Source organism: Cygnus atratus, unplaced genomic scaffold, assembly GCF_013377495.2.
Source record: "Cygnus atratus isolate AKBS03 ecotype Queensland, Australia unplaced genomic scaffold, CAtr_DNAZoo_HiC_assembly HiC_scaffold_84, whole genome shotgun sequence".
NCBI lineage: Eukaryota > Metazoa > Chordata > Aves > Anseriformes > Anatidae > Cygnus > Cygnus atratus.
Window position 1 is genome coordinate 1 of NW_026110209.1, and position 16,544 is coordinate 16,544.

Consider the following 16,544-nt stretch of genomic DNA (forward strand, 5'->3'; position numbering starts at 1 on the left):
GGGGACAGTCTGATTTGCTGTGGGTTTGTGTCCTAGATCACTAGAGCCATCACTGAAATAGAATTGCTCTACCAAGCTACATCTCCATTTCCTGCAATATCATTAGTTTCTTGTGGCTTCTCCTACGTTAGCTACTCAGCACATAAAACTGTCTCCCGACCTCATCTGTAAGTTGGTTGACAGCTAACTCCAAGTCATGGGCACAGGGACTGTCTGTGAGTCAGCTGGCCTGACAGCAGCCAAACACAGCAGTACAGTATTCACATTCCATCCCTTTCTCCAGCATTAATTTTGATCTTTCTCCTCAGACCAAGCTCTGACTTACATGAAACATATCAAAACACTTTTTGAGGTATCTAGCACTCTGTTAAATGCAGCAGCAATGGCCAACAGATTCAGAAGTTACCACGTAGAGAGAGATACAGGGAGGGACTACTGACTGAATGAGGTCAGAAGACTTGTTAAGGAAATGATCTGTGGAAGTTACGACCAACTATTTTTTCCAGTAATATCTTTATAGAAAACCCTACTATTTCCTCCTCCTGATCTTCCCCTTAGTGTTTGTTTAAAGAAAGGTTTACCATCTACTCAACAAAATATTCTGAAATTTAGTCCAATACTATTAAATAAAAGCATGTAGAGATCAAGTTGAAACTAGTACAGCAATTACTTAAAGCTGCAGACATCACACACTGACTACTTATAAGTCAGGAGGAAAGGATTTGTAAATACTGCCATTATAAAACTAGTTTGATGAACTATTGTTTTATAAAATAACACATAATGTAAATTACCTCATGTAGAGATTTTGCTTCTTGCAGGTTTTGCACACTGACTTTAAAACCGTAAGTGTTATTTAAAGATGGTCCTTCAATCTCAGAAGACTCTATCTTTGGAGCACCAAGGGCAGCAAACTGATTCTATTGAAAAACAAAAAAAGCAACATACACACACACACACATTGAAAAAATTGCAGGTTGCTAAATAAATACACAATGGTGTCAAAATTAAATACAGGTTTATCAATTAAAATGAAAATGCTACACTACAACTACTAAAAGAAAGCTTTCACTATTCCTATCATTTTGCAGCCTGGAAACAAAAGTTGTATCTTTCTCCTTTTTAGGAATAATGTTAATGAAACATCATAGTAAAGCCAAAGGCAGTTTAAAATACCTGTTTTTGTTTGTTCGTTTTGTTTTTTAAATAAATTCATGTCAGTTTTCTTAGAAACCTGAGGACAGCAGAACCATCAAGTCTCTATTAGCTCTTGACCAAAAATTCATATTAAAATTACCCTGTTTTGGTCACCACTTTATAATGGCACTGAATTAAGGGTACACTTACCCTCTCGAACTGGGTGAATACCAGTATATTAAGAACAAAAGAAAAGACTGTCAGGTCAGATCCATGATGCACCTAACCAAGTGTTCTGTTTCCAGTAAGGGGAGCAGAAATACTCTTTAAGGAAAACATGCCAGTCTGATCATTTCACATGATCCATTCCCTTCCTACTCTGTAAGCATACCAGTGCCATTCACTGCCTTTTATGTTTTCAGAAAATGTTTAAAACATTGTCTGAAAACTAATATAAACACACAGAGATACAAATATGTATATGTGTATGTGTGTGTGTATTAAAGGGAAATCACAACAGAACTTAAAAAGTATGTTGCAAACAAAACGACACAACATTCTTAGATGGTGTCTCTTATTGTTACATTAGTGTTTCACTACCCTAAAATATAGAACATAATCTTAAAATCCAACTTGTTTTTTTTTCTGCAAATAAAACTTATTTCTTCTTCCTGAGTGTATACTGACTGTACAGCAATTGCACCCTCTCATCTTAAATATCTTTTCAAGATCTTAATAACAAAAGAAAAAAACAACACAAAAGAAAATCATCCTAAAGAATTCTAAAAATTCCAAAAAATATGTATTAAGGGTATCTGTTTAATTTATGAGAAAGATTATTTTAGTTAGAAAGAGAATGGCAACGTAAGTGTAGCATAATAAAAAATACATCTGTGCATAAAATCTTTATTTACCTTCATTTGTGAGGTTAGAAGTACTCTTCGAAGACCATCAGCATTACTTCCTCTCTTATGACACAGTTTCTGGGTTTTTGGTTCTGTAAACAAAGAGAAGTGAAAAACTGTTTAGCCTCAATAATATTGTCTAGACATTAAACAACATGCTGGAAACAACCAGAGGCATTTGGTTAACATTATAAACATATATATAACATATAAACAAATATAACATTATTCTCTCTCCAATCCAAAGCACAACTATTACGATTTGGTATTTACGGACATTTAGGAATGCACAGTACACAGCCAATAATTTACCACACCTTATCTCTAGCATCAGAATGTTATTTACACTCTACATTTAAATGATGTTTGTAATATAACTTATTAAAAGCGATGTAACAAACAAGATTTTCAAATCCTCCAAGTTAAGCTATACTTTTAAATAGATTTTTTAACCAGCATTTTGGAGTTCAGACACTAAACAACACCAAGAAGCACAAGTGTGTTCTGCTACTAGACTTTTGTCATAATTAAATAGTTACTTTAACAACGATGTGCAGGCCTTTTCCTTTCCCAAACTAATTTAAATAAATTTTTGTGAAAATCTAGGCATTTTCTCAACATGTCAAAAGAAATGTATCTTATCATATTCAGGAAAACATTTTGAGTATCATTAAGATCAGTTAATGAATTTACCTGTTGATAAAGGAGTAAACCCCAAAACTTCAGGTATTCCATCACTATTTTTTCTTTGCATGATGGGTGTACTATGTAAGCAAACGGATTCAGAATTTCCAGGATCTTCACTAAGTGGAAATGGAGACATGTCAAAAGTCATCTTAATATCCTCTTGGGTGGACGGAGAATTTTGTGCACTTCCAACAAGTGCTACATCATTTTCTTCCACAGAAGACAAAATAACATCCTGACTTTTCCACTCTGCATCTTCTGCATTGGACTGCTTGGGATCTGGAGATGCTACTTGTTGCCAAGGTGGAAGCACTGGAGAATCTGGTGAACTATAATTGACATAATAATCTTCTTCCTCCTCCTCCTTATCCCGTTCTAGTGTTGAAGGAGTAAGCATCTTGCTTTCAGATGGAGTTTTATTGGAATCTATGTCACTTTTAATATTTATAGAATTTCCTATAGTACTTACAGACTTATCACACATTTCCTTGGTTTGTATTTTTGTAGGATCTGCCACAGAAGCAGGAGAATCCTTTGTAGGCACAACAGGTCTTTCATCTTCCAGGCTTGACAAATTTAAATCTTTAGCTGCTTTTACTACTTCTTTAGGTTTCTCTCCAGACAATACCGTGGAGCTGAAATTCTCAGCTGCCTTTTCCAGCTCAGCAGGATGATTCTTAGGCAATTTCTTGAAATGTTCATACTCTTCTTTGGCATGAAGCCATATCTGAACTTGTTGCTGGCTTGGAGCACACTTGCATGGCATTATAACTATTTTTTTGTCTTCACTAGTTTTATGGCTATTACTTTCTCTTTTATTAACAGTAGAGTGACCGTAATGAGGAGGTGACCCTGGTCTAGGACCTTCTGTCATTGCTGAAAACGCAGTCTTCCAGAGTCGTAGGCCTTCTAATGAGAAGTCTCCCTCAAACTCAAGCAGGTCATTTGGAAGTCTAGTTTCTACTGTGAGAAGCCGTCCTCCAATCTCCCTGAAAAGAAAATAGTTTGAATTATTGCTTTGCTCTAAACTGAATTGCAGGCAGTCCTTAAGATAATAGACAAGCAGAGTCCTGCTAACTAGTCTTTTCACAATGCAATTCCTGTGGACAGTATCTCTCTTTTACAAATCAAGCAGGCAGACTTCCACTAACTACAAAAATATCAAACGATAAAAAAAGAAAGTGTCGTGAATGAAAATGGGTATTTGCAGGAGAAGTACAATAATTTTCAGCTTCAAATATAGATATATCAGATGGAATCTTTCATGCATCTGTGCCACATAACAGCATAAATTTGTTTACAGGAATAAATTAAATTTAATGTAATCACAAGCATATGTAGACAGAAATGCCTTTAACACAGTACCTTGGCTTTTCTGGAGCATCGGAAGGATTACTGCAAAATGGTTCCTGATAAATTGTTTCTGAGAGATCATGATCCAGCAAAGTTGCCATGATTTCTTCACGGCTGGGTGGGGACATGAGCGGCTTAAGAATGTGAGCAGTACGAGGTGTAAAACTTCCATTCTTTGATTGTGAGGGAGAACTGGTAGACCTTGGTGAACTATCTGGAGTTGGAGTTAATGCCTCGTTGTTTCTCGAAACATATAATTCTAAATCCTCTGAGGCTGCGTCTATAAGTTCACCATCAGGAGAAGACAATATGGATGCAAAGGAGGTATTAACAGAATCAAGTGGTTGACAGGGTTCAAAAGTGGTTTCTTTTCTCATGTGGCTCTGAATCCAGTCTGAGCTGGTTGGCTGAGGAAGGTTAAGAAATCTCTCCTTATTTACCGTACTTCTATTCAATTTGAACTTTTCATTTAAACAAACCTCTGTCTCTTGCGTACAAGAGGTATCGACAGAGTTAGATCTAGAAGCTGAAGGATGAACATTTTTCCTCCATTGGCTATGGCAGTGGTTCTCGTTATTATCCAGTGACGTTTTCTCAAAAAGCTCAGGGCTCAGAGAACCAGATCTTATCCACTTACTTGTGCTTGACGAATGCTGTTTTTCTTCATCAGATTTTTGGTCATTATGATACAGAAAGTCATTTTCTGTTGTTTGTCCAGAACCAAGATCTTGAACTGCATCACTCAAAAATTTCTGGGGCAAATTTTGATCTGCTGGGACAAACTGGCTTGCAGAGTAAAAACTACAAAATCCAGTTTGCCCTATAGTATTAATATCAAAGTTGTAATTATGGTCTGGAGACAAGCTATCTTCTAGCGAGTAACAGCTTTCAAAACCAGGGTCTGAAAAAAAAATGGGGCTGTCATCAGAAACAGAATGATCGATGCGACTAGAGACCTGCTGGCTTAAGGACTCCATTTTGGAAAGTTTTGCTGATTTTTCTTTAGGTTTTGTATTCCTGGGAGCACGTGCTTTTCTAGGCGATGTGACTGTCCGTGACCTTTTGACTGCTTTATTCTGTTCCACGGGGCACGGCGTACTTCTGCTCAGCTGTGTTTTAACCGGTAATGATTCTTGTGTAACATTTGCATTCTGAGCTTTCTGCTGCCTCTTCTGGAGCAACTCTTTCAGAACAGCGAGGCCAGACTGTCCTTCACTGAACACTGACGGGGCCACTATAGTCCTGTTTTTATACTGAGAGATGGGTTTTGGCTGCATGGTTGTTTCTGAAAGAGGTTTCTGTTTTACCGTTTCAGGTTTAAAATGTGACATGTCGAAAATAAATCCTCTCTGGTTTTGATCCCAATTTAACTGTTTCACTGGACTCTTCAAAGAGGTTACAAAACAGTTCTTAGGCAACTGAAGAGGCCCAGGGCTTTCCTCAGATGACTTAAGAATAGAAGAACAAGGATCAGAATGCTTGGAAGCCTCTGGTAAACAAAAAATCTGCTGTTGATTATTGTCTTTACAATGCAAATAGTTAGTGGCATGCAACTGATCCATCTTTGTTGCATCCAAAGAGTCACGAGCTTCATTTAATTTTCCAGCTGACGGTAAATACCTATTTTGCAAATTTTTTATCTCTTCTGCTTTTACAGAAGTCTTATCTTTAGAGATGCGCACATTCTGTGTTACCTGAGTTGAGTGATTAGATGGGTCAAATATGTTTTTAATGAGAGCAGGTTCCTTCATTCTAAATACAGCATTTTGAGTCCTAGGCCTTTGAGAGCTCATTTTTGGTACTTCCCTTCCAGATGCTGGAGGAGTAGACACGAGAGATGAATGAGGATCTTCTCGAGGAGCAGGTAAACACTGTGCATCTACAGGCTTATCAATTTCCATCAATGAATGAAAACAGCCTGACGAATTACCTTGTGCATCAGCTCCTGAAGGGAGCTGTGCCGATGGTAGATATCCTGCTGGATAGCCAGGAATAGGACCATCTTTCGGATTATGAAGTGGCTGTGCGCTGTAAGAAATCTCAGGTAGATCTTGACGTTTCAGCACAAACTTCACTTCTGTGGTAGAGTGAGTGTTTCCTTTTTCATCTTTAAATACCATGCGCTTTCTTGAGGACACTTTTTCTGTTGTTTTCTGTCTTTGCTTTGTTCTAGGTTTCTTCTTTCCATCATCTGCTGTTTTATCAGCCTGATTCATCTTTTTCTTTTTCTTGGTTGATACAGTGGGGCCAGCAAATTTCTTTTTACATTTCTTAACCTGAGTTTTTGCTCTACTATTTTTTCCTACACTAGAATTAACAGCCTTGCTGTTGTACATATTAGGGACTCTAGTATGTAAAGCTTCTCTATCCATGTTGGTCAAGATTTCTTCTGCTTTTGGATCAGTGGGAGACCAGCAACGAGGTGGGGATGTGTTTACTGGGCTTGTGCTTCTCTCAGAAAGAAAACCTAATTTAGACATAACATCACTATAGTTATAGTCACAGTCTTCAGCTTCAGCATTATATGACGGTGAAGGAGGAGAAAGAATTGTATGAGTCCTTTTCCTGAAAGATAAAGTTCTTTTAATATTTTTACTACCTGTTTTTTGCGGTTTTCCAGCTTTTTTCTTGGTGGACTTATGTTTTGCTTTCCTTTTGTGACTTTTCTTTGGTGTTAGTGGATAAATAGGATATTTGGTTGCAGGAGAGTCAGGAACTTTTGGCCAAAAGTCTTTTAAAGGTGCAAGCTTTCTATATAAATTCATCTTTTCCTCTGTGAGTACTACTCTTTCCTCACTAGAATCTACTTTCCCTAGTTTAACAAGCATATTTTTTCTCCCTCTAAATCTATTGATGATAATATATTTAATAATAACAGGTGGCAATTTTTTAGAAAGTCTTCTACGTTTTCGAGACTTCTGAGACCCATCCAAACTTTCAACACTTTCTATTGGTTGAGGTAGATTAATTTTTGAGTTGTGTGCGACAAAGCTTGATTCACTGTCTTCAGTCTCATAATTTACCTTCCGTTTAGTTCGAAGTGTGTATTTATTCCCACATAATCCAAATGACTGCTCAGTTTCAAGAGATCCATCTCCAATCTGGCAGTCATTACAATTAGCAGTACTTGTAGGCATTTTGTTTTCAAAAGCCTCAAGAGGAACTTGGACTAAGTCACTAGGTAAAGCACTGTCCTTATCAGGAATATTACTACAAGCATTACCTTGTGTATAGCAGCTTTCCTTCACTGATACAACATCATTTACAGTTGCAGGCTCCTGATGATTGATAAAACTATGTTTCTTTTTATTCAGCTTCAGCCTGGACTGTTTGTTGCCTTGCTGTAATTTATATGTTACAGGAGCTAACTTTTGTGGTCGGCTGAGACAATTAGAAAGAACAACACTAGGAAAGAACATATAATGTGCTGCTTGTTGACTGAGGCTTGGCTTTTCTGCCTTATGCTCCTGAAATTCTTCATACCTAATTTTAAGCTTATTAAGGCCACCTTCATCAGTGTTATTTTCAAGTGCATGTACCACAGTTCGACTGCCTCCTGAACAAGACACCAATTCACAATTTTCTGTAACTGTTGCTGGAAAAAAACTATTTATACTTGCACTGCTGGATTTTTCATTTACTTCAGAGGACATTTTACCTTTGGAGTGGCCAGAGTGGCCCAAATCAGAAAAGTTAAAAGAGTTTTTATTCAACATGCTGTCACCAATGTGGCGGCCCACATGCATAAAAGAGACATCCTTTTCAGCTTTTCTGATGCTAGTATACTTCCTGCTAGGTATTTGTCTGCTCACTGATGAAATATCATCTTCATACTCAAAAATATTATTTTCACATGAAGGAACTGGGAGGGTATCTTTCTTGTTACTCTCTTTATGTGAGTTTTCTGCATGGGTACTATTGCTGAATGATGTTGGGTACTTTGCTGTGTAAGTGCTTTCTTTTGTAAGAGAATGGACTGAAAGTTCAGGTCTTGTTTCCGTGTTTGGTTGCGAGAGGTCTTCTACTAAATCTTCATTATTCAAAACGTGGTTAGAAAGGGCACTTGTGTGTTTACACTGAAAAGTAATTTTAGCAGAAGACGGGGGTTCTAGTGTAGCAGCATCTTTGTGAAAGATTGAGGTCTTTACAGACATTTTGCTTGTTGCAATGACGGAGGAGTGAGTTCGAGAACTTTCATTATTCAAAGGATTGTCTGAAATGGAAGACAAGCAATTTTACTCTAGTTTTCCTGTAAAAAAAAAAGAACACCTAAGGTATTAACCCTTTTAATGATATTTTCATGAAAGCCCTCCCCTACAAAAACAAACAAACCCACCAAAACCTCTTCTAACGCATATTCCATTTATGATCATGACAACTACAGATCCCAAGTACATGAGTTGCTTTATCAAAATCACATCATTAGTACATTTCTGTCTCAGATATTCTGTCAATTACTCATAAATGGTGGACTTATATATATTTGGCAAAGATTTCATGCTGGCTTTCTGAAAGAAGGTTTCTAAAATCATTTTCCAAAAACCAAATACAAAGAGATTGACTTTTAGAAAAGCTTGTATCCTGCTTTGTCCCTGAGAAGTATGCATACTTACTGGCTCTAAAAAACAAGGGAATGTACTTAGATGATTTTCTCCATATAGAAAAGTCGTTTCACAGAAAGCTGAAGCATGAGCTTATAACACAGCAAGGGCTTTGGATCAACTATCCTGTGGTTGATCCATTCAGGCGTTTATGTGAAGAGCTTGTACTATTAGTTAGATTATAAATTCATATTCACACATTAACTTTCCCATACAGGTCTACAACCAGCATGTGCTGTGATAATTGTCTGTGCAGACTCATGACATGAACTAGGACTATTTCTCCTCTCTTTCATTTTTACTTTCACCACATTTACTGCAGGGTAAGTGCGTGCAGGCAGACGGTAAGTAACAAATTAACATCTGCTTTGCAGTATGTATGCTTGTTCATAACTATAGTCAACACGAAGTAACTACAAAGAGTTTATTCCACTGCAGAGGCAGATACCACAGAGCTCCTGGCACATGGCAGTTTGTTGATGTGTCCACAACTCTAGCTGAAATGTTGAAGGGGAACAGGAGTTAATGAAACATGCTGTATGATTTGGAAGCATGAGCTGCAAACTGTCATACTAGATGGGAGACCCTTTGAGTGTTTGCCTTTTTTTTTTTTTAGTCTAAACTAATTTGTGGATTATTTTAGATTCATAGTGCCTTCATCTTTGCAATTTATTTGTAGCTGGGTGAGAAAATAAAAGGAAGTTTCAATCTGTTTCTAATAACACTTCCTAATGCATACACAGAGTCACTGAGCTGTTAAACAGGCAGCAGGAGATGCAGCCTGTGATTCTTGAGAGTAGGAGGAAGTATCCACACAAAGAACGAGGATGACTAATTGAAGACCAAGAAAATGGGAGTTCAGTGAAATGCCAAATGAACATTTGCAAGACACCTGACTATTCAGACACACATGAAAACCACAAAAATACTATTAATCAATCAGATGTTACGGACACTGAGATTCATGTGTGGATAAACATTTTTAAAATTCAGATGAACTGGACTGAGATCTGTTCTGAGTATGTCCTGTTTTACAAAGTTTATATATAGTAGAAGTTACTTTGTATCTGATTAAATGAGCAGTAATAAACTTAAAGTGGACATTCTTTTCCTGCATGTGAATATTCAAAATACTTAGACTATTCTACAATTTAAACAATGATTTAAGATACAATTTCATTAGCCAGAAACATCCCTTTTTACAGTAAGTTACAAAGTATAGCAAATAAGGAAATCACAATTGTGCACTTTGCAAAACCAATCATATGAGTAAGTACATCAATTAATGTATTAATCCTACTATTATACCTATAAAAGCAACGGAAAAAAGCCAACTATGCTTTAAACAGTGAACATGAAAGAATGGTTGTGGTTGCCTACGTACTAAGATCATATAGGTCACCTTCTTCAATACAGAATTGCTTATAGGTATATTAAGGTATATTTTGTGTACTGATACATGATGTTTATTATTTTGTCAAATAGTTTCAAGAGACACAAATACATAACTTCTGTAGCAGATTATATCCCTTCCCCTAAGAGCAAATGCAGCAATAGGATATTAGGTACACGCATGTGTGCCAACAAGATTTTTACACTAAACAGTTTTTACTATGGATTAAGGAAAGTTTCTACCAAAAGCGTTGTTAACCACAAATTTCAGATTTTAAAGACAATGAAATATGAGTAATACAACGTCTCTGAAACAAAGAAAATCAATTACTGTTGATTATACCAAGAACAAAAATGAACTTAATACTAGGACAACTCTGGATACAGACATATTCTACCCCCACCCCAGGATATGTACATTTTACATTGTTTCACTCAGAATTTTATAAATATGAAAGTAGGTAGCTTGGCTAATGAAACAAATACTATTAGTTATGTATTTGCCTAATCTCAAAGCGTGCATTCTAGTAACCAAGGTTATTTCGAACAAAGACAGCCTGTTAGAAAGAGATGGCAAGACCTATCTCTACAAATTAATTTTTTTTTTTAATATTTTAATAGACTTTTGAAAGGCAGTTTCTTCTGCAGCAGCCTTCTACTGCATAGTTTTAACTCATGCAATCCCAGGATGTGAACATGCAATCTGCTGAATGTAACACAGGCTCAAACAAAGGCTCACTGTATTTTAGTATGGGTGGCAAAATACTTGCAAAGCAAAGTTAACCATCTAAATTTACACAATAATAAATTTACTATATACAATAAAATCCCAGCAGGATAAATGATCCTACGGAATCATTAATTTTAGCACCATATTTGTAGAACAAGTAGTAACAGAAAAATACCCCTTGCAACAAAGAACTTCTCCTTAAAACTTACTAAACAATACCCTTTTTGAACCATTTATACAATAGGAAATGCAGATTCTGTTAATTCACTGTAGATGATGGGATTACAATACTGTTGACTGATAAGGAAGATGTTAAGGGCCTTCTTCTGCAATAGACTGCAATACATTTCCTTCCAGCTGAGACAACAATCGAAGACGCTTAGGACTTTCAAGAATTAGCAAATTGATCTGAAAGCAAACTATGACCCAGTTAGTGATTCAATTCCAAAGCCATTTTTCTATTTACTTACCACCATTTTCATCTGCAGTCCCATCTAACTGAGGTATAGAGAGATTAGTTAGGAGCATATTGCTACCACTCCACTCCATTTCTTCCTCTGAAGATGAATCCTCTTCTGTTGAACTTCGATGCATATTTTTGCCAGCTGACCTAAAGAAAATGAAGGAATTAATTTATGCAGAATACTTCAAGTAGAAAATACCTAAAGCCACAGGGAACCTCAAAATCAAAAAGATGCGATGTTATATGGTTTTTGGGCAAGCAAAGTGAAACAAACAAAAAAACTATTATATTTCTCACTACGAAACTCAAAATATTATTATTTTAACAGGCAACGAAAGTAGTAAAAATTCTAAAATCTACAGACAAGAACAGCAGAAATCACTAGGTTAAGAAGTTAGGGGATTTCGATGCTTGATTTTGCTTCAATTTCACTGAAATTTAATTTTATTGCTTGAAACTTGAGGACTAAAGCAACTGTCCAACATGCTTTTCAGTTTAGCTCTTAGGAAATGGCTTTTTTTTTTTTTTTAAAGGAATCTCTGTCTCATGGCAGGCTTAATTAAAGCACAATCACCAAAGAAATGTTTGTTTCCATCCCTCCTTGAATATTCTGAAGTTGCTGTTGCTAATACTTCAGCCACTCTACATTAACTGCTCCAAGCTGCTGTTTATACAGTCATAAATCTGCTGGAGAAAAAAGAATAAATCTACAAATACAAACTTCTGATGATTTTTTCCAGGTTTTTAAGGTGCAGTTACTATATAATGGGGAAAAAAATAAAACAGAAAACCTCCCAAAACAAACCCATAAGTAAATTACCACTTTAGAAGCACTGAGTAATTTGATTTCTTCTCCTTTAAAATAAATCATGAGATAGACTTAATTCTTTGAAGTGGCAAGTTATCCTGTGGTTACAAGAAGTGAGTCCAGATAAATCTTTAGGAACTTTTTGTTTGTCTGTTTCTGTTTTTTTTGTAAGATAAAAATAAATCTATCCTAGTAAAGAATTTTTTCAACTGATGAGCAGCTTGACATATATAAAAATATTATTGTGTAGTACCTTAGAAGGTGTAAATACCAAGGTTTTGAAGTCATTTAGGTTAGTGTGCTTTCTCAGTGCTAATTTATCTATTTTTGAAGAACTCTTATCTGTGGAGTACAACTAGATCATGAATTATATGCATCATAACACCACAGACATCTGAATGGGCTCAGCAATGAACCATCTTGGATGAAGCCATGTTTATTAGTTCAGGAGCAATAAGCTCAAAGTCTGGAAGCAGCATGGGTTGGAGGAGAGACCTCAGTAACAAGGATAGATGGGTTCACAGTGGCCATGAACTAAGTCAATTTAGTTTTCCCTCTTCTATGTTCTCAAAACAGAAAACATGGAAAAGTACAGTGCAAAGACGTTCAGCTATACGTGCAAGTGAATATCAAACTGAGGGGAGCAACCAATACTCTGGAGAGTAGGGCTGTTATCCCAAAGGGTCTCAGCAGGTTGCGGAATAAACTGACAGAAACCTCAAACACTGCATCAAAGACAAATCCAGTGTCACACAAATTAGATGAAATAACTCCATACACTGCTACGGGCAGGGAGCGACCTAGCTACGAAACGGTTTTGTGGAAAAGGATGTAAAAGCCCTGGGGTCTGAGTGTGCAGTGTGCCTTTGTAGTAAAGGTGCAAGACTGCAAGACTGTAGCCAGTATCAGCAGCTGTGAGGCTGCATCTGGAGTATTGGGCTCAGTTTTGGGCTCCCCACTACTAGGCTGACACTGACGAAACTGGTGCAAATCCAACTGAGGGCCACCAAGGTGAATGGAGGCTGGAGCACATGATTTATAAGGAAGGGCTAAGGGAATAGGATTTGTTCAGCCTTGAGAAAAAACTAAGTTCTTGTTGCACTCATCAGAGGCTCAGTGGGTAGATGTAAAGAAAAAAACAGATTCAGAGGCCCATGGTGGTATGATAAGGGGAAGTGGACACAGGGCTGCCTCAGGGAACGTCATGTATAAGGAGAAAATTCTTCACCATGAGGGTGTTTGAACACTGGAACATGTTGTCCATAGAGGCTATGCAACCTCTATCCTTGGAGATATTCAAAATTCAACCAGAAAAGGTCCTAGGCAGCTGATCTGGTCAAAGCTGCTTTGACCACAGCACTGGACTAGGTAACATTTAGATGTTTCTTCCAGCTGGGATTATGCTATGATCCTGTGCACAAAGCAAATCTTTGTCAATATTAGTAAACCAAGTCAGGCTTGAGATGACTTCTGCAAAGAACAACTTGGATCTCTCTGCATTCAAGCCTAGCATTTAGATTCCAGGAAAACTTGTCTAACACAGCATGACACCACCATATGGCTCTTCGTGTCTCGCTGGGCTTTTATCTCCCATCACAAGTCAAATCCAAGCTGTTTAATTTAGTCACTAGGGTGTTGTGACAACCCATTATCTCAATGTATTATTTGATATAATGGAAGATTTGTGGATTTCCAATAACAAAAAGTCATAGTATGTATGCATGCATTAAGAAGCAGCACAAATAGAATGAACCATGAGCAGAATCGGGTTGGATCCATCGTCAGACTCAAACTGGTTCTTCATGCATGACCAGAATCATACAGGGGGCTGAGATACCCATGCTCTCTTCTGAAGTCAGTCCAAATTCTGAAGAGATCACACTGAAGCAAAGCTTGTAACTCCCTCTAGATATCAGCTGACTCTGTGTGGAAGCACTTGCTATGTACATTCTCCCTAGTGCTTTCTGTCTGAGATGAAGATGTAGGCATACACAAGCAAGTTACTCATGGGCCAACTCATCATGCCTGATGAGTTTTTAAGTTGGATTCTTTATCGTATAAAAACAGTTAATTGCTTCAGGATCTACTTGACTACAGAAATTGTACAGTCATGCCTATAGAGAGCCGTGCCCAAGCTAATATATTCTGCAATATACAGGCTAGTTTTACACAAATACTGCCACTAAACTGAAGACTAATGTTAAGTGTTTTAGATTCTGGAAATTTCAACTTTCCAGAGTACTGAGGAAAAAAAAAAAAAGAAAGTAAAGGTCAAATAGGAAAAGTTACTTTAGAGATGAAGTATCTCTAGAACTAGGAGACTAATGATCTAACTGGATTCTGTTACAACTTTTCTGCATGCCTTCACAAAATAAAAGATTCAATATTTCTATGCCTCTCTTGCTCTCTGAATCATAGTATAATTGTGATTTTCTATTAAAAAATATCAAAATGTTACATCTGTTAAGTTTGTCATCTCTCAAATAGAATTATAAATACCAGAAGGTCTGCCTAAAGCATGAGTGAAGAGAAACTGGATATAGCTTCTTTCAACAGTCATCAGTGTAGACTACAAAATGTCATTACAACCTGAGAAGGTGTTCCAAGAATCTTGGCCTTAAAAATATTCAAGCTGCTGACCTTTAGCAGTCCAACAAAGTGAGCAACATTCATGTTTCAATCTAAGCTTTGAGCATGGAAACAAATGGGTGTTCTGAGAAGAACACCCATTCTGGGTCAGGTCAGTCTTTGCAAGAATGTTCCTTAAACATTCACTTTAATGAAAGTTAAGGCACATGCACGAAATACACCTTACATTTGTCCTATATTCATGGTGTGACTTTAAAAAGAGGTTACAACTAAAATTTTCGTATCTGGACTTGTAGAAAAAAACCCACACTACTCAATTTTTCCTCAAACAGCAAGCTAGAAGCTTACGTCTAGTCAAACCTAAACATTTCACCTATATCTGCGATATGAAACTGGTGAGTCACAGCATCAGCTGCACAACTGCACTCGGTCCCAAGATCTGCATAATTTTTTTCAATGCTTTCAACAGAGACACCTCTACAGTTCACATTAGCACACTTGAAAATGGGGGGGGGGGAGGGGAAAGAAGAGGAGGAAGAAAGGATGTGGCAGAAAAGAACACATTAAGAAAAGAAAATCACATATATACCTCCTTTTTGGCCCAGGCTCTTCAATGCTACTGTCCCACCTTTGCGACATTACCAAGCTAAGTTCCATTTCCTCTTTCTCGCGCTGTGGCTCATTTTCTTCATCATCACTGTTCTGAGAATTTCGACAGCTTCCAAGAGAATGATGGTGAGAGAGTGTTTTGTGATGTCCCATCTGATAGCCATCACTCTCCAAACCAGCCAATAGATCAATCATGGCCTCATCAGCACTACTGTTCACTGCAGAAAGAGTCCCCAAAACACAATTTATATTTTTTTCTACTTGTAAATGACTAGTTATACTCTCCTGGTAAAACAAAACAAAACCCTCCACATTTAAAAATCTACTAGCTTGCTACTGTCCAAAGCAAGGTGGCTACAGAAACAAAGCACTTTTCATACTTGTCTTATTTTTACAGTTTTACCATTTGTTGTGTTTTCTAGTCCTTTATCTAGAATACTGACAATCTTTATTTTATTTCTGCCCTTCTGTTTCAACTGTAGTAGGATTTAATGGAAACACTTCTCTTGGCCTCCACCCTCCTATACCTCCCCTTGTTCAGTAAAGCCTCACTCTCCCCTTTCATTTCAGCATGCGTGCCAGCTTCTGAAGCATCCTTGCCTTCTCTTGCTCTCTCCATTTCAATGGCTGCGCTAAGCTTTGTTGGGCACTTCTCTGTGTTGCTTGAAGACTTTCAATCACTGCATCTCATGAAGGATGGTGCTGATTTTTACTGACTGGTCCTTCTTTCCTTTTGTTATTGCTTAACTTCATCTCCCCTTTCTTGCTACTACAACCTACTCTATTTCTGTGTTCCTTTACTTCACACCAAAAGTTCATCTGATTTCATTCATCCCTTATATCTTATTTTTGATTTGCTTTGTCTGAACTGAGTTTATACTAACTCATGCATGTTTTCTCATTCTTCATTTTTATTTCTTAAGCATCATTCCAAGTCATAATTTTTCTATCACTCTCCTCCTGCTTACCTTTGATTTGACCTCATCATCAATTTATGGTCTCCAGTCTATTAGGCATCTTTGTTACTCCTCTCTCCTTTTCCTCTGGCTGAAGAACTACAATGTCTATTTTCTTTCCTCAGGAAATATAATGATTTACAGTGATCCTGAGAATCATATAGGTCTCAGTATCTGTGAGGAAGGCATTTTCCAAGCTTTACAAAGGCTTCACAAGACACCACACTATCATTTAGAATGGAAAACATAGCCTTGGCTGGAGTTCTGAATAAAACTTCACTTTCTTTTCTTGCCTTCTTTGCCCTTCATAAGGC

General features: G+C 37.2%; 1 protein-coding gene across 1 annotated transcript in view; it reads right to left on the reverse strand.

The window, feature by feature from the left end:
• Positions 1-778: 778 nt before the first annotated feature.
• LOC126913779 (DNA polymerase zeta catalytic subunit-like) overlaps positions 779-16,544 on the reverse strand; it is a gene marked incomplete at its 3' end in the record, with an annotated part of 30,964 nt that continues 15,198 nt past the window's right edge. The window contains exons 7-12 of the mRNA XM_050717009.1: positions 15,255-15,492; positions 11,276-11,415; positions 4,095-8,295; positions 2,736-3,718; positions 2,052-2,134; positions 779-920 (exon numbers count right to left, since the gene is read on the reverse strand). Of these exons, the coding sequence (XP_050572966.1) occupies positions 779-920; positions 2,052-2,134; positions 2,736-3,718; positions 4,095-8,295; positions 11,276-11,415; positions 15,255-15,492 (5,787 nt within the window). The remainder of the gene's footprint in view (positions 921-2,051; positions 2,135-2,735; positions 3,719-4,094; positions 8,296-11,275; positions 11,416-15,254; positions 15,493-16,544) is intronic.